A 22,238-nucleotide genomic window follows, 5' to 3' on the forward strand; every position below is an offset into this window, starting at 1 on the left:
GATCTACATAAATCTCATTAGATATAATCCCAAGTGCATAACTAGCTGATTTGACTAATTACAAGAACGACTTTTCACATCCGAGTGTAGTTAGTCGTTCTTGTAACTAAATATTGACTAGACTTCTCAAATTTTAAACTGCAATATTTACGTTTTTGGACATAAAAGTCAATTTAAATCGTTCCAATTTCCAATAAATCTGCTAAAACACAGCATTTTCGTAAAGGAAAACAAATCGAGTAGCAAGCTTAAGAAATTTTATCTTTTTATTTCTTGACAAAAGTTTCAGACATTCTTTAAACGCGGCAATGGATCCCCGTGCGCCCCAGTCAAGGAAGTAAAGTAAAGTATAGGACTTACTGAAAGAGATGTACTTCAAAAGTTACAGCTTAGTACTTGCAAATAGAAATTCATTAAGTATTATGAAGATTCTTTAGTGATTGTTAAAAGAAGAGTTATAAAAAAATGAATTGATTGGACATTTAACGATGAAAAGTTAACTTCACGACCATTTGTAAACACAGCATTGGAGAGTAAGTTCTGACATAAAAGAATTAAAGTGAGCGTGACATTCATATTTCCTGGAGTTCTAGCGTCTTAAACCTTTGAGTTGCTTCCATATAGTTGCTAAATAGAGGATTTGGTTAATAAAAGAGTTTTGGCGAAAACCTAAACGCTATGTGTCGGAACCTTCTTCATTTCAGGCAAAACACATTTGGGCGTCCCATGGAAATTGTAAATTTTTAATAATCCGTCGGACCTTAAGAGAAAGATGAAACATTTCAACTTGTGAAATGAAATCAATTGTAAATGTTTAGAAAATGCTCAATAAGGGAATTGCAGTAAATTTACTTGAAAGTTGATTTAAAATCATCAAGATTAAAATTTCAAACCTAAAACTTTCCAGTTAAATGCAGAAAGCAAATCCTTCATCACTTAACACAAATGTGCATCATTTCTACCTCAAAATGCATTTATTTAATTACTTAACAACATTAATGCACCGAGCAGAAACATTTTTCATTTAAATTCAATGAATCTGCAGTAATGAAACACAAGATTAAGTGATATACATGTCGTTCATTAATGTAAAAAGTACTTTTTATTATTCAAAACTTATTAAGAAGACTTGACGCAATAGCTACATAGTACTGAGTGATTCATTATAAGCACTTTTAGTTTCCATCCATAATCATCTAGGAAATTATAGAAAATGTTAGTAAATTGTTTTATTTTTAATTTTCATAATTTTTTTATTTCAAGTCTTCATCTCGCTTCAATCTCTTCAAAACTGTTTCCAACTCTTCAATCTCTCGCTCTGTCTTGCCATTGTTGAAAAATTTCATAATGAAATCCATAAGACTAATGAGAATTTTTCATTATACTTTCTCTTCAACTCATTTTACTGTGCTGCATTTTTTAATTAAAAATTGTGAACAATGACAAAAGTCGACGGCTTTGAGCTGTTTGACGAGAATGAATATTAAATTAAATAATTCCATTAAAGTTTCACTCTCTTAATTAAAGGTGCCGTTTTCATCAACTTTTTTTTATATCCTTTTGTGTTTTGAGGTTTCCATTCACTTTACTTAATTGCGGTTTAATGTAATTATGGTTTTTCAGCAATTTTCATGATGGAAAATTAAAATAATGCCAATGGCTGTAGTTTTTTTCATTTGGTTTATGGAATATTGTGGATGGAACAATGATGCTCTGTCCAATGGACGTCCATCTCATTTGTATACAAACTATATTGTCAAAATATTTGTGAAGATCCATTAAAATTCTCGAAGAAATTAAGAATAATCTTTGTAGAAGTGCATTAAGACAATTATTTAAATTGTAATGACTTTTATGAGATTTTAAGCTTACTTGGATTTATTAATGAAGATTTTTAGTGGATTTGAGGAAAAGGTTGCTTTATCCTTGTTCAATTCGCTGGTTGGCTGACTGGCTGGCTAACTGACTGACAGAATGTTTCCATGACTGACTGACTGACAGAATGCGATGAGATCTCGACAACTTGGCATCGTAGAAAGCTCTAGTTTGAATTATTTCTTATGTGCCATCGTTTTATTCCGGCAGCGATTAGTCTTGAAGCACAAAACCATCTCTAATCAAGTAAATTCATAATTTTTCATTTAATAAACAAAAAAAGTGTTGCTTTCAGTAAATTTCAATTTTTAAACCGTTAGAAATTTTAAATTCTAAAAATCCGTTTTTTGATAAAATCCTAAAAATTTATTAGAAAGTTTACTGGATATTATTTTGTAGGTCGTGTCTTTTCAAGACATTTGAAAATGGATTCGCTTTTATTTATCAACAAATTATAATGTCTTTTGTAATTTTGTAGTCATTAAATAAACAATAAATCTGATCGACACATAATCGATCATTCAATCTTCATATGATAAATGTCTAGTTCTAAGCAATGCCTTAACTCAGATTTTGTATGAAAAAGTCGAATTGACTTGACTTGTCTAGAGATTGTTGCGAAATATTTGACAATATTTTCCAATCAAAATCCAGTTCCAACAATTTGTGAATACAAAACTCAAAACACATAGCAACATCCATACATTGTCGGCTTTTCTCAATGCTATTCCCTGATTTCATTCCTGTATATCATAGTTCATAACAATAAAATCAACAAAAACATTGAAATAATAAGAGTCAATGTTTTTATTTATCATTGAAAATGTTTTGTTTATCACAAAAACATCCAGCATCCTTAAAACATTACATTATCAAGTACATTGGCTGCTACAAAAAAATATAAATTTAAGTTTACGAAGATTCAGGCTAATTTTTAGTGATTAAAATGGATTATTACTTACTATTAACATTATGTTTTGCAATAAACATGAAATCAGGTAAGCTATTGTGGATATCCATCGCAATTTGTGATTTTTAATCAAATTTTCAACATTCTACATAAGAAAGTTCCAAAACATTCATTTTCATTCTATAAATAGAACATTTACTTCTTTTCATTCATTCCTTCTTCTATTTTTATTGCTTCATTAAAACAGTAACTGCCGATTTGCCGAATGTAGGTGCATCAAGCATTGAAAATGGAAAGTCTTTGATGAATGGAATGAATAATAATGCCGATTGTCGTGATTATACAGGCAGATATGTTCAACATGCGATGCATTTTGTTCCACCAGGTGCTGATATATGCAAGCTATGCATTTGCGACAATGGACAACCGAAGGTGAAAGGTCAAACACCTGTAAAAGTTTCTATTTTAATGCTGTACCTTTTGTCATTCAATTTAGAGTTGCCGTTCTGTCTTATGTACCCCGCCACCCGATTGTAAATCCTTCCAAATGGGCTCAACATGCTGTGAATTCTTATGTCTCGACTCGGTCGAGACTCCCAGTGCTATATCGTCGTACTTTCAACATGTCGATCGTACTTGATTGATTATTTTAGCAACAGCTACGACTCCATTACTGATTATCTTATGCTGCTTTGTTCGATGTTGCTATAGAAAGCATCGACTTGCCAATCGTCCAATTGAAACTGAACAGGATACGCTCGAACGTGACGGACTTGTTCATTTTAATGCATTTCTTAAAATCTGCGATAAAGCCGGTAAGAAGCTTGGCGCTGGTGAAATTGGGGAGATTTACATGAAATTTGAGTTTGGATTCCTGAGATGCTATAATGATCTGCCCGAGGCAATGCGGAATACGATGGATGATGAAGGATATTACAGGACTGGGGACATTGGATATATGAAGAAGGGAGTTGTCTACATACTGGACAAGAATCGTTACATTAGCGATAGGAGAAACTCCAATGTAAGTTATTAATGACTATACCTTAATTCCATGACTAATAAGTTTTATTCCTTTTAGATACGTTGCTCAAGATTTTAATAACAGACATGACAAATTATCAAAAAGTCTATTGTGAATTGATACTGTAGAAAAAAAACTTTTATTTGCGACCAATTAAGGATGTAATCACAGCCTATAATGTGAAATAATTTTTTGGCACAAAGTGCAAAAAGAGGATATTTTCTGAAAAGTCTTTAGGATCTAGTTGTATTCTTAGTCTGAACTATTTTTTGACTTAACTGATCAATTAACTGAATATACTTTAATGGATGTTAGTGTGATAGTCAAATTATTATATAAAGAATCAAAAAATCAAAGGAGTTTTATGAATAAAATTCGAACATATTAAGGAAAATCAACATATTAAGCAGTTCTGACTTAGTATCCAATAGATTAGAATGCTAGATGAATACTCTGGGTTGATATGGTTGAATTTCTGATTGGTTTGATTGAACTCTTGGAGGAACATATTAGGAAAATCACAGTTCTGACTTAAGTAATACTAATTAGTCCTTAATATCCCAAACTGACAGAAGATTTCAAAGGATAGAGCTGTCTTTAGACATTTCCTATGCGCGGCAATGGGCCCTCGTGCACCATAGCCAAGCAAGTAAGTACTTACTTACTTACTTACTTCGCTGGTCGTACAGATCAATTGTGATCCATGACCTCCCACAGGAGTCGCCTGAAGCTGGTTCTATCGCTGGCTACCACTTGCCAATTTCCGATACTAAGTGCATTACTATCTCTATCGAAAGCAAGTAAGTAAGTAAGTAATTATTCAAGTGGAACTGATTGCGATTAGTCGATCTTACATTTGTCTAGTTCTGTGGTGGTCAACCTATGTGTCGCGGCTCATTAGTATGCCACCAAAGTATGTGGACAATGTCATGGACCGAATGCCAAGAACAGTTGTGATCAAGACTTACCATCAAGGTGTACCGAGAGGAAAAAGGTTGCCTTTCATTGCTCTAGCTTTAAACTTGTCCTTTTTGGAACTTGCCATGATTGTTTAAGGTTGAATCTAGACAAACTTGAATTTTAATATAAAATTCATAAGATGAACTTCTGATTTTTGGCTTCTTGTTGATAATGTTGTTGACTAGTTTGTAGCCTAGCTGCTGAGCTACAATCTACATATCTACCTCTGGTTCTAATTACAACCCCGACCACATCAATTAAGGGTAATGCGTCAATACGTCATCGTGTTAACGACAAGACGTGATAATACCTTGACCACATTATGACGTCTGTTCTCGACCCACTTTTAATGCCATAAACTTCAATTCGCAGCATCATGCTGTCTATTACCCCCCTAAATATCCACAACGTCTTCCAAAAATTCAAAATCCTTCTTATTTTATTCAATGCGCATGATAAAGAATCTAACGGATAATTTGAAAATGCTTTTGTCTCATCATGTTGAGAAAGCACAGCATAAAATCCTTTATAGCTGCACAGTTGCAAGGAAAATTTAATTTTTTTGTGTCTACAGCCAAACAAGTCAGTTTTTAAGTAAGCAATAAATTTTATAAAATGATTAACAGAAGCTACTGGATATCGCTATTAATTTGGCTTATAATTGGATTTCTTGGCATTTCTCAAGGTAACTTAAAACTGCAAAATAGAATTGCATCCAAATAAGGAATTCACAGGATGAAAAATTTTCGCATTTTCTTTGTCTTTGGATTTGTTAAAAATTTGAAAATTTTTATAATTTAATAGGAAGCTTTGAAGTCAATGGATTATTGCTGACAAATGAGACTGTGTTCCTTAGTATCCCAAGTAATATAAGCAACGAAAGCAATAGTGAATGTCATAATATTACTGGACAGTTGATCCAACATGGAATGACATTCGTTCCTCCAGGTGTTGACTTTTGCAAGCTTTGTGTTTGTGAAAATGGACGTGCTGAGGTAAGCAGAATCTAATAAAGGTTTAAGCAGTAATAATTCCAATTATACCTGAATCTAGAGTTGCCGTGCCGTCTTCTGTACACCACCACCTTGCAGATCATTCCAAATGGGAACCTTATGCTGTGAATTTACATGCTTAGATGACGAAGACCCTTCAACAACTGAGCTGGGAGTTTTTCAAATCAGCAGCAGCATGACTCTAACAGCTTCACTTACATTGCTGTCATTTATCATTTTTAATTCTGTATCTAACATTTTTTCAGGTTTTTAATTCCTAACATTAGCAATATTTCATATCAACTTTAAATTCAATTTGAGATTGGACCATCCCGAGTGACATGTCATGAAGATAGCGTTGTAAAAGCATTCGTCATGATGATTTTCTTGAACTTGAAGTCGACTTGGAATTTGTATGAAAAAGTTAGTTCGACTTCATACAAAATTCGAATCGACTTGGAGCTCTGATTCAACGACTGTCATAGTGTCATATGTATGTCTTGAAGATTACCATATGACGGTTGCTTGATTGTCGTCAAGACAAATGCTACTACAACGCTATCGTCAAAATGTGTTGTTTGGGTCTTATATGAAGAAAAGAATCAGAGGTCGAAGGCTACTCGATTTTATATAGATTCATGTCTTGAAGATGTCTTGAAGATTGTCATATGACGGTTGCTTGATTGTCGTCAAGACAAATGCTACTACAACGCTATCGTCAAAATGTGTTGTTTGGGTCTTATATGAAGAAAAGAATCAGAGGTCGAAGGCTACTCGATTTTATATAGATTCATACAAAATCTGAGTTGGCATTGGACCTCTGACAATGGATATAAGCAGATCAGAAATTCTCAAACTTTTTGCAAGGTCAAAACAATGAATCTATCCATCGTTGGTGTGATTCTAACGCAGTGGTAGGTAACCTGTGTACCACATAAATTTAGAGGCTTACCACCAAAGCATGCCGCGAAAAATTAAACATTTCCCACCACTGAACTAGCATTTCACAGACCATAGTTTGAGAACTTCTGATCTACAATTTAAGACAATTTGGCATCGATTATTCAACATAACATAATATCATAAATAATCACACCATTTTAAGATTTTTCTAAATATTTTTTATGATCTAGATGTACTCGTAAAAATAATCAACCAATGATCAACATATCATTTGTTTATTTTAATATGATAATAATCAACTCATAAGAACTGAATGTGTTTTTTGAATAAAATTTTTGAACTTATCAATAAATAAAATTGGAGTTTTGACTGGGTATTGTTAGTTTGCTATGTGCTTGGTATTGTTCTAGAAATACAGAATATTAGGAACTGTTGGAAAGTTTCTAAATAAAGCCATTTCAATGCCAATCTAGCAAAATAATAGTTTAAATTGCTATTCTGCCAATCTCTTCAAACAACTCTTTTAGCTTTGTGGTAAGAGTATATGACAGCAAATTAAACGACGCGGGTTCGATTCCCGTTCCGAATAAGTTGCAGGAAAAGTGTTATCTTTTCATCTACACAATCTAGACTCATGTTATTAAGTAGAATTATAAAGAAAAATCTTGTCGTCCTTGGTTGGAGTCCACAAAGGAAGAGCTCCAAAAGCTACATGACGCAGAGCAGCGATGAAAGAATGTTGAGGTCAGAGGAATTTGTACAAACTAGGTGACAGAACCAGCAACAGACTGAAATAAAAAGCATTTTGTTCTAACCTAAGTTCCACATAGGAGCATGGCTTGTAGTAACTAAGTCCTAAGTGAAAAAAGTAGTAAGAGAAGAAGATGCTGAAAACATCATCCACAAATATCCCTAACGTCTCCGAAAAATTCAAATTCCGCTCATGTGTACATTTGTCCTTATTTTCATACAGTGCGCATGATAAAGGACTGTAACGGCTATATTCAAAATGCTTTTTAACTCATAATATTGCGAAAGCACAGTCCAAAACCCATCACAATTGTACGGTTCACGAATGAAAAAAAAGAGGAAGAGAAGAGAGTAAAAAAAAGGAAAAAGGAAAATTTTTTTGGTGAAAAAATAAAATTCAGAAATGGAAAAAATAATTTTTTCGTGTCTAGAATAAAACAATTTAGTGCTCAATTGTGCAAAATAATTAACAAAATGATCCACAAAAACTATTGGATATCGTTTATAACATGGTTCATTGTGGATTTTCTTGATATGTCTCAAGGTAAGATTTTTTGTCAGCTGAAATGAGAGAAAAAAAATTTTTCTACAGAAAAGGGACTTCCCAAGAAGCATAAAAGTTCGCCCCGAAAAAAGGCAAAAAAACTTTTTTTTTTGATGTGTAGGTTTTTAAATAATTTTTCGTTCCTCTCTCCGTGTTTTAATGAGCTTGTTTATTGACGCAAATGAAGTGAAAAATTATGAGACAGTCCAAAAAATTTTTTTTGGTATATCCAAAACTTCTTCCATCACTTTTGGCTAATTTTTTTTTTTTCGATTGTTATTTTCTTCTCACTTCTTTTTTTTGCGATGATAAAAAATTTTCGCCACCCACCAACCCCAATTTGATGCTTCTTCTTCTTCTTCCTTCTCTCTACATTTCAATTCATAACATAAACTTTGATATTTTCCATCTTCTTGTTCCTTTTTTAATTTTTTTTCATAAAAATTAATTGCGAAAAATCAAAAAAAATAAAACTTTACAGGAAGTTATGGATCAAGCGGATCATCATCATCAGCACAAACTAGTTTATCAAGTGCTCCGAATGGTAATAGTAATGGAAATAATGGTGAATGTCGAGATTATACAGGACGAGCTATACAACATGCAATGCATTTCGTTCCACCAGGTGTTGATATGTGCAAGCTCTGCATTTGTGAGAATGGTCATGCAAAGGTAAGTCCAAAATCCACAACTCATCAAAATATTGTAATCCTTAACAATTTTAACATTCCAATACAGAGTTGCCGTGCTGTTTTGTGTACACCACCGCCCGACTGTAAGTCCTTTCAAATGGGCACCTCATGCTGTGAATTTATATGCTTAGATGATCACTTAGGCAGCGCATCAACAACATCTGACATAGGAATTTGACTAATCGCCACTGGCATAACAGCCACTGTCTCACTAACATTACTATTTTTTGTCATTAATCGCTTTCGACAGCGTAAAAGTCAAATGAGACATCAAAATCAAAATAATCAGGATGATCAACGAAGTATCGGAAGTATTGGATATATTGGCAGTAATATTGGATATATGGGTTCAATGACAATGGAATATCCATATGAGCATCAAAATTCACATTTTCAATTGTGGAAACCATTTTTCCCACGCGGTGAAGCACCACCGCCCTACGAAGAAGCTATATCAATGGCACAAACTGAATCACTTAATACGCAAGCTGCATGTACGGTCAGCGTTGCAACGTCACATCGTACATTACCGATGAATGTTTGCAATAATACAACGACAGATAATTCCGATTTATCATCGGCAATGCCAGTTAATAATAATCCAATTACATCAAATACGACAAATTTAATTAACATCAATATTAATAATGCTGGAAATATTACAGCAGTTGCAACGGGAGAAAATCACTTAATACAGAGTAATGGAAATTATTTGAGGTAAGAGAGAATGAAACACTTATGGGATATTTTATTCTGTTGATTCTTATGAACTTTCCTTCTTCTTGTCTACTGCTTATTTAATAATTTAATTGCAGTGCAACTCCAAACAATACATTACCTAGAAATGCAAATAATGCAATTACAGAACAAGATTTAGTGAATCGTGCAGGAAGTATTACATTTACACCGGCCATAAACAATTGTAGTAATTCCGATTTGACTGTTAATTCATCATCAATGCGCGATATACCGTGTACATTACAAAATTGTGACTTAAATACGAGTTGCAGTCTTATTCGATCATCATCGTCATTATCGTCAACTGGCGGTACAATAATTGGTTCCGGTGGATGCTATTCGGCACCATCAACAATGAAAATGAATCAACAGAATCAGACTTCAAATCAGAGCTTAGCACAAATACTTGCAACAAATCAGAGTACACAGAATTTATATGAGCATTGGAATAGCATTGATTGTATTGGAACTGGACAAGTATCACAAACAATCTTACCACCACCACTATTTGATACGAATTGTACATCAAATGGTAATTTTAATCAATGCTATGAAATACAGAATCATCCGGGCAATTATTGTACATTGTCTGCCATAGAAATGCCAAAAATGCCGTCGTCATCAAAGCGACTTCATAGGACAATTCCAAAACATTTTACAATGTCATCGCCCTCATCATCTGCTGTATTGAGTAACGAGGTATCACAAAGCTCTATTAGAAGTAATAGTAGTAGTAATAATAATAGTAATACATCCAATAATGAGCAGAACAAAAAGCCATCATGTCAATGTCCCGTTCAGCATGTTCCAATGACTTATATGCAATTCTCGTCAGCACAAGTAGCACAAACGCCTCCCCCTCCATCCCAACAGCTTCATGAGCTTCAACAATCGCATCAATCCCAACAACAACAACAGCAACAACAACAAAGCCATCATCATCAGCAGCAACAACAACAACAACAACAAACTTCGTCATTCACACAACAACAAAGGCATCAGCATTCAATTTACATGTCGGGAAGTAAAAAGAACAATGTAATTAAGTCGACAACATTTCCATCTGCAATGAATGTACAGAACATGTCGACAAGTGCGGGTGGAAAAATTCAAACAATAACGAATGCTAGTGAATTATTAGGTATTGGAGCGGAGGTACTGCAAACAACAGCAACGACACACATTGATATGAGTGCCAGTATAATAGCAGCAAGTAACAGTGGAACATTGAGAAGATCATCACATAAATCGCTTAGTAATACGACATCAATAGCCGGAAGTAGCAGCAGCAACAGTAATGTCATGCCAACAACACCTAATAAAAAGTCAATTGCTACAATATCCGTTGCACAAAGTCCATTACAACAAGCAGCGGTTGCAGTTGGTGGATATTTTTCAACGACCGCACCGCAACAAATGACAAAAATTGATGGAAAGACTCAACAAATTCATTCGATATTGAAGAACAAAAACTCAACAAGCTGTCATATAAATGTAATTAATGTTACGGATGGTTGCAGCATTGAACAGAATCCAATATTACCACCGAAAATGTATAAAAATAATAGCGGAAAGTACAGCATAACACCGACAAACTCTGGTCCACCAACGCCAGGTAGCTCAAAGCAAATTCATACAATAACAAGGCCAAATGAATTGACATCGACTGCATCTCAATTTACTTTATTATCCATTAATGGAGGCGGTGGTGGTGGCGGTAGTGGTAATTCACAAAAGTATCAACAGCAATCTCCGCAATACCATCAACAACCAACACAATTACGCACAAATATACAGGTAAAGTCATTGAGCTTTGATGCTTTTTTTTAAGTTTAAAGATTCTTCATATTCTGAAATAATTGAAGATGTTCTTGGAAAAGGAAAATTGCTTTACATACAGAAATAGGTTATAAGTAGAGCAATTCAATTCCCAGAAGTGGCTAATAACGACTGTAAATGAAATTTATTGCAATCAATCATTTAATGTTTTACTTCTTTGGAACTTGGAACTTGGGTATTGATGGAAAGGGGCGAATTGAATGTTATCTGATTGATTTTGATTAAAATTTGTCAGACGTCATAGCAGTTATTGGGTATATAAAGCAGAGTTGCAAAACAAGCAAAAACCGTACAATTTCTTGATAATTTGTATGGTTTTGTAAGGTTTTATCAAGAATTTGTATGATTTTTGCATGTCAAAAGCGCCTCTGATTCAACGACGGATTTTTGGAGTTCTGGCATTCGATTTAGTCAGATTTTCAGAGCAATTTAAGGCAAAAGTCTCAAAAACCTTCCCAAATTATTGAATTTTAATCAAAAAATTCTCAAAGCCTACTCCAAAACATTCTCAACTCCACCCCTGCATCAAAGGGATTTGTATACATAATTTAAGATAATTATTGACATATCCCACAATTAACTATAAGAACATCTATTTATTGACGTGCTCTACATGGGGGTCAATAACTTATGACGTCAATCAAACGCCCATGACTTTCAAAATTAATTTTAAACTCTTGTTGACGTCATGACATACTTACTCATATATCCTATTGGAATCATTTATTTAAGCTTCTATAATCATAGTAAGCTCTATTTTCAAATTGTTCGCCTTTTTTATTTTATTGATCAAAGAATATTTTCCTTTTTAAAAAAGAAATTCAAATCTCAAATTGATTCCGTCTCAGACGGAAGAATCAAATATGAAGAAGCATTTTATGCCGAATTCTCATTTCAATGACATTGAAACCTTCATCAAAATTCAATTTGAATTTTTTCCTTCTAATTCCTCCTTGTTCTATTCGCAGGGAACATTATACAATACAAAATCATTGCCACGTGGTGGTGCAGCACACGGCTGTGAAAGTGACAAAACACGATTAAGCTATTCAAGTTCAAATTCAAGTAATCGTGGTGGTGGCGGTAGTGGTGATCAACAACAATCGTCATCACACAGCCAACAACAGCAACAACAATCAACTTCCAATTATTCAACAAATACACTGCCAAAAAATCATCATCAACAACAGTCAGCCTCACAGCAAGTTTATGGTAAAGTGACAAATCCATCACGTAGCGTATTGAATGATGTCGTGAATAAAGTTCCATCGGTAATAATGCTTCCATGTTTACCTAACCAACAACAACAACAATCATTACCGCAATCTGCCAATAATCAGATGAAGGTCGTAGGCAGTAATGTCAATAATAGTGGAAGCGGCTGTGGTGTATCAATATCAATGTTAAAGACATCATCATCAAAGGATAATTTATGTGACAGCAGCAGTAATAATGATGATAGAATGTTAAGGGAAACAGTCGTAGGAAGTGTATGTCACAGTCAAAATAGTACATTAAAGCGTAGCAAATCGAAAAAGGAAGCACATAATGCTAATGAGAAAGTGATTTCATCAAAAGGTTCATCATCATTGTCATCATCACATCATGACAAAATAGTTGGAAATTGTACCGGTAATATGAGTTGTATGTCATCTAATCAGAAGTGCATTGATAAGCCACTTCCGGTATTGACAACATCAACAAATTGCACAAATCCAAAGGAACATTTTCTACCAAATGAGACGAGTCTTGATGATGATTATTTAAGTGAATGTGAAAATTGTAAAACAGCTGGAACGGGATCAAGATATTATTTAGATGATGAGGAAATTGATGAGCCAATAGAGACGATGACATTACAGAGGAAACTAATGAATGAAAATGATGAAAATGATCAACAAAATTATTATCGTGTGTCATCGACATTGCCAACAAATACGAATAAGAAAACTCCGTAAGTATAATGACATACATTCATTCCCATCCTCTATCCCCCAACCTTATGTCGTCGTGTTCTCTTTTATTATCATTTTCTCAGTTCCTTTATTTTCTCTGCTTTATTATTTATTATGTTGATTCGAACAACTTCGCTTATATGAATTGTACATAGTGAAAGTTTCATCTAACGATGCTTAGAGGATTTACGCCAAAAACGATGAAAATAAGAAATTATAAAAGCGAAGTTACTTAGACAATTTTCCAAATTAAATTATTGAGATGAAAAGGAACGAAGGTTGAGAGGAAGAAGCTTGACAGATTTTTTTTTCTCTTCTCTTCTAAATTTTCTGTTTCTTTGTGGATTATCCTGATGAGATTCAGAGTTGTAATTTTGAGTGGATTTTGGTTAAATTTTTTAATTGACATAAGACCTGAACTCTAAATCAACTCAAATTTTGTATGGAATCAAGTCGATTTGAGTCGATTTTCCCATGCAAAATTCAAGTCGACTTCGAGCTCTACATAAGACAAATCCTTACTTTTATAAGTTTGATAGCTTTACATTATCATCCTTTCTTTCCTAAATTATGCAAAAGTGTTTGTCAAACTTTTAAGCGATTCAATTCCCACTAAACATTAGTTCCTGAACTTCATATAATGTTTTGCAAGCTCAGATATATAATCCATAGTCATCCCTAAGCAGTTGTGTGACTAGCAGCTGATTAAAAACTCTCCCGATCAATATAAATTGAGATGGGTGTCACCAATTTATCAAGACGACAGCATACTGAAAACCAGAGCTCAAAGTTTACTGGGATTTTATATAGAAAAGTTGACTTTTTCAAACTTGGTCGCTTTTTCTAATCGACTGCCATCGTCTCAGTACCATGGTATATAGCAATATAGTAATTTAGTGTCATTCGGTTCCCATCTCAGAATTAGTATTCATGTTAGCTCTCGTTCCAATTAATCAGTATGTTACACTTATCCAGGTCAGTTTAAGGAAAAACGGTTCACGATAAATTTAGAGCTACTCGGTTGATCGACGGAGTTCTAATAGACTCCGAACTCTATATGTCTGCCAAATTGAGCCTTGCCTCCCTAAGGTGTTCAGACTTAATTTTGTCAAACACTAAGATTATCGATCTATTATCGCAAATTTTGTTGCATAGATTTACCAAACCTTGCCATTCCGAATTGAAGCTTACTTACTCCTCAAAAAAGGATTCTAGATTCGACTTCTTCTTTTGCATGTTTTAATCCTTTCCATTTTTTATATTAAAATTCTACATCATACTTTATTTCTCTTGCATTTATATTTGTCAAGATTACAGCATATCGTAAATTCTTTACAGCCTAATCTTATTTCCTTACTTCCTTTCTTTTCTAAATTTTTTTGAATGAAATGATTGCATTAACCAACAAATAAATTTTTTATCTTCCCTTCCTCTCTTTTTTTTTGGTATGACAGAGTAATTAAAAATCGCGAGCCTTGGTTCACCACAATTCCAGCATCATCATCGTCAGATGAAGAAACGTTAGCTGAATGAGATTTAAGTAACTTAATTTAAAGATATGAAAAAAATTTCTTTATCATTACCGAATGAAGCATTGATGAATAACGCAAAAAAAAAGATGATGGAAAATGCGAAGCACAAGAAACTTTTTTCATTCTTTAAATTTTCCCATTCTTATTCTTTTTTTTATTTTATTTACATTCGTTCGACTTTCCTTTTTCTCCAACAATTATTCCTTGCTCTTTTGCGAGTGAAATGGAAGAGGAAACGAAAGAAACATTTAAGAAAAAACTTTCTAATCATTAAATGGTCGTAAGAATTTACGTTTTAAATATGAAATCATCATGGGATAACAATCTTCTTCTTTATACAAGGAAAGTATTTACTTATGTAGTAAGTTTATCTATGTAGCTTAATCTTCAAAAAAACGAATCGTATTATTGCATTGAATTTATCTTTAAACATAAACGAAAAAAAATTTCTTCATTTCCGCTGACGAGAGTACAAATTTTTATTTTAGATGGAATAATCCAGCCTTTCATAGCACACTGAGATCCCTTTTCATTTAAACCTTTTTTTTTCTTTTCTTGAAAGAAATTTTCGTTCTTTTTGTTTAAGTTGGACCTTAATTACAGTTCTTTTTTGCCAAATTCTGTAGAATTTCTCTGTATGAGATCTTATCCAATACAGTCTTTAGTCAGTTTAAACGGTCAATCAATCAGAATTGGTAGATTCACTATATCTTAAGTTAATTAGTAATCAATTGCTTTATTGAGCTTTCCAATAGCTTACTAATCCTTAATTTTCTTACCTTAGATTCTTAAATTCAAACTTTTCGATTGAAATCTTTCAAAATATTCTTTGTTTACATTATTTGAATCAGCTGAATTCGCTGAATAGTGCTGAATTACATTGTTTACCTTTACCATTGTGTTAGTGAATTCTTCAAAATTAGCAAAATTTCCTTCTAAAGTCTGTAAATCTATAACAATCAGTCATTACTGCTAAATTTAATCACCAGAAACGCGAAGCTCAAAAAGCATTGATCCACATAGACTGTAAATTCGTCCTTAAATCACATTCATTACCGCAGAAAAGAAGAAAATATAGAAAAAATTCACATGTACGCTTGTCTCAGTGACTTTTTGAGATAAATTTATTCACTTAAAGGTCACGAAACCAACAACCTATAATATTTTCATTTGAAGTAGATAATGCAGAGATCTAAAATAAAAAAAAGCTTAAAAATAGGTGCACACACTCATACAATCTACCTGTTATCTAGCGGCATGTGTAAATATTTTCCAATTTTGTCCATGAGATGTGTAGAAGAACGAAGAAAAGCGAAAGTAAAAGATCACAGAGAGAAAAAGGTTCAGTTTTTTATTTTCTTAAACTTTTCTTTTCCGAGGAAGGAAAAATTACCGAAAAAAAAATTAATTTGCCAAAAAAATAAGATTCTATTTATATTGTGGAATTCTTTCTTCTTCCCATGCATTACCCCACTCTGTAGCTTCAATATCTTCCTTATAAAAATTGTTCTCTTCTCATTTATATTAAATTTGTGAGAGAATCACATAAAATAATGTATCTATTCTTCCATTTAAATGTCTTCAAATGACGGTGAAAATAATTTTAATTTAAATATTTTTTTTATTCTACGAAATCTATTTACGGAGGTTTTTTGCGTCGTGGTTTTATTGCTCTATTATCTTTATTTTTGGATGAATTTATTAAGAAGTTTTTAAAAATTTAATGATTAAATTATTGTTGCAAAACTAAACGTCTTAATAAAAGTTTTGCATCTTATAATTCATTTTGTAAAAGATTTGCATTATTTTAGCAACATTTTGTCTGCAAAAGCTGTTACTTTTGTGAATAATTAATTCGCATCTTTTAATAACAATTCTGCGTATTTTTATAAAAAAATCTTTTGTTAGTTTTTCATAATTTTCGTGTCTCTTTTTGCTGACTTTAGATCATTTCAACAATATTTTGCGTCTTTTTGTGTATTTTGTATCGTTTTTGGACCATTTGAGTCATTTTTCGAACCTTTTGGTCATTTCTATTTTTTATAACAGTTTTGCATCTTTTTTTAAAATTGTTTCGAATTTTTTCAAAAAAGCTCTATCTTTGGATTTAAATTTTGTTGCATCTTTTATAACAGTTTTGCATCTGTTTATATCAGATTCAAATCTTTTTATAAGTTTCGCTTCTTTTTATAACAGTTTAGAATTTATCAAAAACAACTCAATATCAATTAATTTAAAAAGTTTGCATCTTTTTTTAATAATTTTGCATCTTTTTATAATGATTTTGAATCTTTTTATAACAATTTTGCTTCAAACTTTCATGATTTTCATGATAACTTTGATTCATTATATTTGAATTTACCTTAAAAACTATTTTAATAAAATTCAAATTAAAGTCATAGAGCATTCAAACTTTGACGTTAAAAAAAACTTTAAACTAGGAAATTTATGTATTTATTCGCAAAAGAAATGCAGATATGATAAAAAAAAACAATTGCAAAAAAAGTTGATACAGAGGAAATGAGATAGATAAAAAATAACGAATGATAAAGAAGATGAATTAAAGCATAAAAAAACAGCATAAATATTTAATGACATTGCCAAAAAAAATAGTTGAATAGAATATAATATGACATCGTACATAATAAAGAAAATGAATAATAGTTTTTCATGAAAAATTAAAGAATAATATTGACAAATTTTTCTGTCAGCAAATGAAAATAAAAATAAAAAAATTTTTTTTCGCAAAAAAAATGATAAAAAAAAACATTTCGTGCTAGCGCGTATAAAAAAAGAGATCAAGAGTATATGAACACGATATAATTTTTAGATCGATGGTAAATACTTTTTAAATGTAAAATGTAATGAAACTTAATTGGATATATATTAATTAACTATGGGATAATAATGATAACAATTAAGGAAGATGGAAAAATTCAATTTGTAACATATAGACACGTGTTTTTCTTCCAAATCCAAAAACCCTCCCCCACCCACCTTCAGTCATTACCATATACAACCTCCCCACACGCCACACACATCCATACATGATGAAAGTAAAATCATTAGCAACGACATCCCAAATACTTTTGAATCTATCTCTCTATATATATATATATAAAAATCTATATCTATCTATCAATTATTCTTTTCTAAATTAAAACTAATTAATTAATGAATTAATTAAATGATTAATCCGTAGTTAATTAAAATTTTTTGATGATGATTACAATGAACATGACGATGTAAAGAAGTTGGATAAAAAATATGAGAGTAATGAAATTATATATACATAAACTAATTATGCGATTAAAAAAAAAATGAGACGTAAGTAATTAAGTAAAAGATGCTAATTGATATAAAAAAAATGAAATCTTTCGTTGTGATAATCCTACGGAGGTTTTTCTCAAGGATATCAAAACTTTTGAGGATACCACCAAAAAAATAGTTGAATCTTTATAATTTTTTCTAATATATTGTAAAGAGAGGGGAGTGAATTGATTGAGTTTGGTGTGAAGATTAAGATGAAATGTAACAAAATGCACTAATTAGCTGATTTTCTTAAAGCACTTAGGTTTCACCTTAGAGTATTACTTATACTTAGGTTGCATATGCGCATATTTGTATGACCCTAGTATCATCTTAGTTAACTACGATAACTTGATCTAACTCAATCTCTGATCAAAGATGATCTTAAGAATCTAAAGATACCAATCCAATTGACCAGACTTGAGACCTTAGAGGTCAAGATCTTCAAGCAGCAGCTCTGAACTTAAGTTCAGATTTTATAATAATTTGTTGTTTTTGATGCGATGAGATTCAGAAAATATGCTTCTGAGTTTTCAAATTCTTACCAAATTTTGAATTTTGGAGAATTTACTATATCAATGTAACGCAACTAACCACAAATTGTGTATCTTAGCAGAAAAAAATCATCTGAGAATCCGACTCAAGACCTTTCCTTGGGATCGAACCCGGGTCGTAATTGTCGGTTGGTCATCACTCTAGCCACGACGCAACTTTTGCTTTCCAGTTCTAGATTGATCAGTAGCACAGTGACCTGGTGCTCCACAAATCGTTTAATAGTGTAAAAGAACTTGTGATATAATTTAAACTTTGGCTGCTCAGACCTTTAGATTCAAGATATATGCTTTAAAACGATTAAGACAGTTTAAAAAATGAGGTTTCGAAAGACTTACCAGACAAAGTTAATGCTCCTGGTTCTGAATCTACATGACATAACGATCTTGAAGAATCGAATGACCTTGCAATTGCGATCAAAATTGCCAGTCTCATTCCACCACCATCCAAAGTTTCACGTCAAATTCAACAATTACACTCCCACTAATTCCAAAGCTCACAAAATTTTATGGATTAAATGGCAATTTTTTGGTAGTGCTACTTACAAAAGTAAAAATGTCGTTGAGAACGCCAAACCGAACCAGTGAAAAAAAATGTAAAAAAAAGAACAATTTTTTTTTCTCATTGTTGATATTTTTGTGTCAGACGAACATAGAGAGACTTTTATAGTGATTAAGTTTCACTTCTCCGGTTCTTCTAAAGAACATTGAAACGAAAAAATAGAAGAAGTTTATAAAACTCTATGACTACTATAGTAAATGAAAAAAAAAAAACTAAATTAAATTAATGAACGTGTTTAAATTCAAAGATTGAAAGAAAATTTTTTCTCTGTCTTGTTTGAAGATGAAAAAAAAAGAAGTAACTGCATTTAAAAACTAAACTGTGTTCCCAGCAAATAAGATGATTAATTAAGAGTATGATTAAATGAGTCTTTTATGACTTTAATGCATTTTTTTATGAGCTGCAATCAGTAAATTAATTCGAGTGGTTAGAATGTTATGTGCAGATAGCACTGGCCGTTTTATTCACAAATGATGTTCACAGAACTAGATCTAAGAACTTAAAAAAGGCCTTCTGGTTGAGGTAATTCATACTTACTTGCTTACCTTGCTGATCGTACAGATCAATTGTTATCCTTGGCCTTCCTTATATGACGTTTAAATCTGTCTTTCCAATGGTTTTTTAAATTAATTCGAGATGATTAGTCTCTATTGATCCAGGATCTAACCATGAAGAAATGGGCAGAGACGTTGCCGGATAATTAATGGCTCAAAATCTCTCTTGTTATTGTCTAGAATTGACTCTCTTCTTTGAAATCTTCAGTCATTTTGTGCCGCGACGCACTTCAACCCTAGAAAAATTTCAAGGCACGTAGGATGTGCCTACATTTCTTAAAGTATTGAAACATCTCTTGAGCATATGGAAATATGTTCTGATCTTAGGGCTGCTCTCCAATTTTGTGATCCGGTTTCCAATAATCGTCATTATTACAACAACTCCGAAGAATTGAAGTATCGAAAATCCTTCATTCGAATCTCCAAGGTTAAATTGAATTTAGAACTAGCCATTCAGACAAAGTAAAAGACCCTTATCCGTAATGTCGTAAGCATTGTGAGAATCCTTGTCATAGCTACACTACGCTCCTTGTGTAATGATTGGCAGATCAGCCTCTGATGGGAATCGAATCCATGTCCTTACAATAATGATAGTGAGGATTGCAGAGCAGTTGCCTAACTGCTTATCCAAAGAGTCCTTACTCTTGCAATGACAGATTCACCTTTGCTCCGACATTAAAATTACAAAAAAAAATGCACAGCAAATGTACCAAGTAGCATTTCAATTTATGTAAAGACATACCGTGTAAATAGACATAAAAAAAATGAATTTTCAACGTTCAAGTATTATTTAAGTTAACAAAAAAGTAAAATGTGAAAAGATAAAAAATTCTTTTCTTATTGAAGAAACAAAAAAAGATAAACCCAAATTTATATCCTTAATTAAATTAACCGTGAATGTGTAAAAGGAAAAATTTTGAATTTTTCTAAAAAAAAAAAAATTAATTTTTTTACTGCTCAATTACAATGAATATATTGAGAATAATCAAAAAAAAAAAAGAATAAGTTTGACGACGATTGAAATAATTTTAATGTGATACTATATGTTACCATAAAGAATATGTTCTTTTTTTCTATTTTATAAGTAATAAGGTGATGTTTATGTCAAGAAGCCAATCAAGTCACAATGAAAATTGGATTTCTTTTTTTCTTATTTTTCTCTCGTTTTTCAATTTAAAATTATTTTTTTTATATGCAAAAATCGAAAGGAACAAAAAAGAAAAAATTGTTGAATTAAAATTTTTCTCATTTTTCATGTAGGCCTAATTTTCCGATGAAGCCCATTCTCAATGAAATTTAAATAAAAAATAAAGTAAGAAAAAATCGAAAAAAAAAATAGATGGAAATCTCCTTATAAAATGATGAAATCTTATAAACGCGATTTAATGAATTAAAGAATTGGATAAAATATTTAAATTTAAAAAAAATCTATCTAAAAAATGAATGAAATTAAGTAAGAACATAGATGATAAATGTAATGCATAAATTGACTATCGAGTCATGAAAAAATGAGAAAAATAAAGAAAAAATAATAACTGAATGTGTTTTACTTACCTTAGAGGCTTGGATCTGATGAACTTACCTTGCTCTACTTTAATTTCAGTACTTTAGGAACCTTTAACATTTTAAAAGAACTTTGGAGGCTTGGAAATTTCAAGGAAAATTATTAATATTGTAGGTTTTTTCGTGGAAAACATTTATTTGTCAAACTCATCGCTGCACAGCATGTCTTTTCGTCACCTTTGATCGAATCTTCTAGCTTTATTTACCATATTTTCACCGATCTTCTGATATGTGAAAGTTAAAATAATTTTTCTGCAAAATTTCCTTTCAAATGTCAATTTTGTTGAATTCCGTTAGTTTCTAATCGTTATTGGGCGAGTTACGAATGCTATAAGCTAATAATTGTACTTAGATAACGTCTATTTACCTTAGTTTTAATTAAACTAACAAATGCAATTTTATATTGTTGAATGAAAAATAGTTCAGTTATCCTCAGTTCATTTCATTTCAGTTCATTTAAAATAAAAAAAAAATTGTAACGGTTTTTTCAACAAAACGTAATTAGCTGTTAATAATGTCCCCGTCAATGAATAAATGTGTAAATAAGCTGTTAATAATTAATGCTCTCCGCGACATCTTCAAAAGTCTCTAAACGAACCTTGAAGGACTAAGTTTTACTGAGAAACTAGGTAAAAACTATTAAAGCTTCAAACATTATAAGGATGATGACTCCTTAATAAAAAATACAAATTTATATCCAGCTGACAAATATAGTCAATCAATAAAGCTCAATCACGACATTTCATGATCAATTTAATTGAGTATCACATGCAAATAAAAAAGATGTACGTAAAAAAATTGACCATGACCTAGAAAATAATAAATATATGGTGTATGTCTCATGTCCGATACAAAAGTGAGAAAAAAAAGAGTTAATAATGAACCCTCGGAAATATGATAGTAACGATGCGTATTCAAAAATTTCGCGAGAAACACGAAAACAGCGGAGAGAACTTTTCATTTTCATTTTCAGTAATCGCTTAAA

The 22,238-nt window shown here is 31.9% G+C and overlaps 2 protein-coding genes and 1 long non-coding RNA gene across 4 annotated transcripts; all 3 read left to right on the forward strand.

The window, feature by feature from the left end:
* Window positions 1-495: 495 nt before the first annotated feature.
* LOC139093984 (uncharacterized) lies at window positions 496-4,162 on the forward strand. Its single transcript, XM_070644852.1, has 5 exons — window positions 496-533; window positions 2,727-2,873; window positions 3,033-3,217; window positions 3,282-3,809; window positions 3,867-4,162. The coding sequence occupies exons 2-4, from the start codon at window positions 2,822-2,824 to the stop codon at window positions 3,423-3,425; spliced, it is 381 nt and encodes a 126-aa protein (XP_070500953.1). The 5' UTR covers window positions 496-533; window positions 2,727-2,821; the 3' UTR covers window positions 3,426-3,809; window positions 3,867-4,162.
* Window positions 4,163-5,232: 1,070 nt separating this feature from the next.
* On the forward strand, window positions 5,233-6,089 carry LOC139093985 (uncharacterized). Its single transcript, XR_011544743.1, has 3 exons — window positions 5,233-5,454; window positions 5,574-5,764; window positions 5,823-6,089. It is a non-coding gene; the product is annotated as an uncharacterized lncRNA (long non-coding RNA).
* A 1,732-nt stretch (window positions 6,090-7,821) lies between these two features.
* Window positions 7,822-16,381, forward strand: LOC139093982 (uncharacterized protein DDB_G0283357-like). 2 transcript variants are annotated; one of them, XM_070644850.1, is made up of 6 exons: window positions 7,822-7,958; window positions 8,440-8,630; window positions 8,697-9,367; window positions 9,466-11,185; window positions 12,196-13,181; window positions 14,637-16,381. In XM_070644850.1, exons 3-6 carry the CDS (start codon window positions 8,913-8,915, stop codon window positions 14,713-14,715), a joined length of 3,240 nt encoding a protein of 1,079 aa, XP_070500951.1. In that variant the 5' UTR covers window positions 7,822-7,958; window positions 8,440-8,630; window positions 8,697-8,912; the 3' UTR covers window positions 14,716-16,381. The 2 variants fall into 2 exon arrangements, with proteins under 2 accessions (XP_070500951.1, XP_070500952.1); XM_070644851.1 differs by having other exon boundaries at window positions 9,493-11,185.
* Window positions 16,382-22,238: the final 5,857 nt, after the last annotated feature.

Source organism: Chironomus tepperi, unplaced genomic scaffold (genome assembly GCF_022539635.2).
Source record: "Chironomus tepperi strain 1889 unplaced genomic scaffold, CSIRO-AGI_Ctep_v1 contig_346, whole genome shotgun sequence".
Lineage (NCBI taxonomy): Eukaryota > Metazoa > Arthropoda > Insecta > Diptera > Chironomidae > Chironomus > Chironomus tepperi.

Excerpts from the sequence above, each read along its gene's own strand:
- LOC139093984 (XM_070644852.1), top strand. The coding sequence starts at position 2,822 with ATGGATTATTACTTACTATTAACATTATGTTTTGCAATAAACATGAAA. Across the intron at positions 2,874-3,032 it reads TGCAATAAACATGAAATCAG|TAACTGCCGATTTGCCGAAT; the intron begins GTAAGCTATTGT and ends TCATTAAAACAG. Across the intron at positions 3,218-3,281 it reads GCGACAATGGACAACCGAAG|AGTTGCCGTTCTGTCTTATG; the intron begins GTGAAAGGTCAA and ends CATTCAATTTAG.
- LOC139093982 (XM_070644850.1), top strand. The coding sequence starts at position 8,913 with ATGAGACATCAAAATCAAAATAATCAGGATGATCAACGAAGTATCGGA. Across the intron at positions 9,368-9,465 it reads AGTAATGGAAATTATTTGAG|TGCAACTCCAAACAATACAT; the intron begins GTAAGAGAGAAT and ends ATTTAATTGCAG. Across the intron at positions 11,186-12,195 it reads AATTACGCACAAATATACAG|GGAACATTATACAATACAAA; the intron begins GTAAAGTCATTG and ends TTCTATTCGCAG.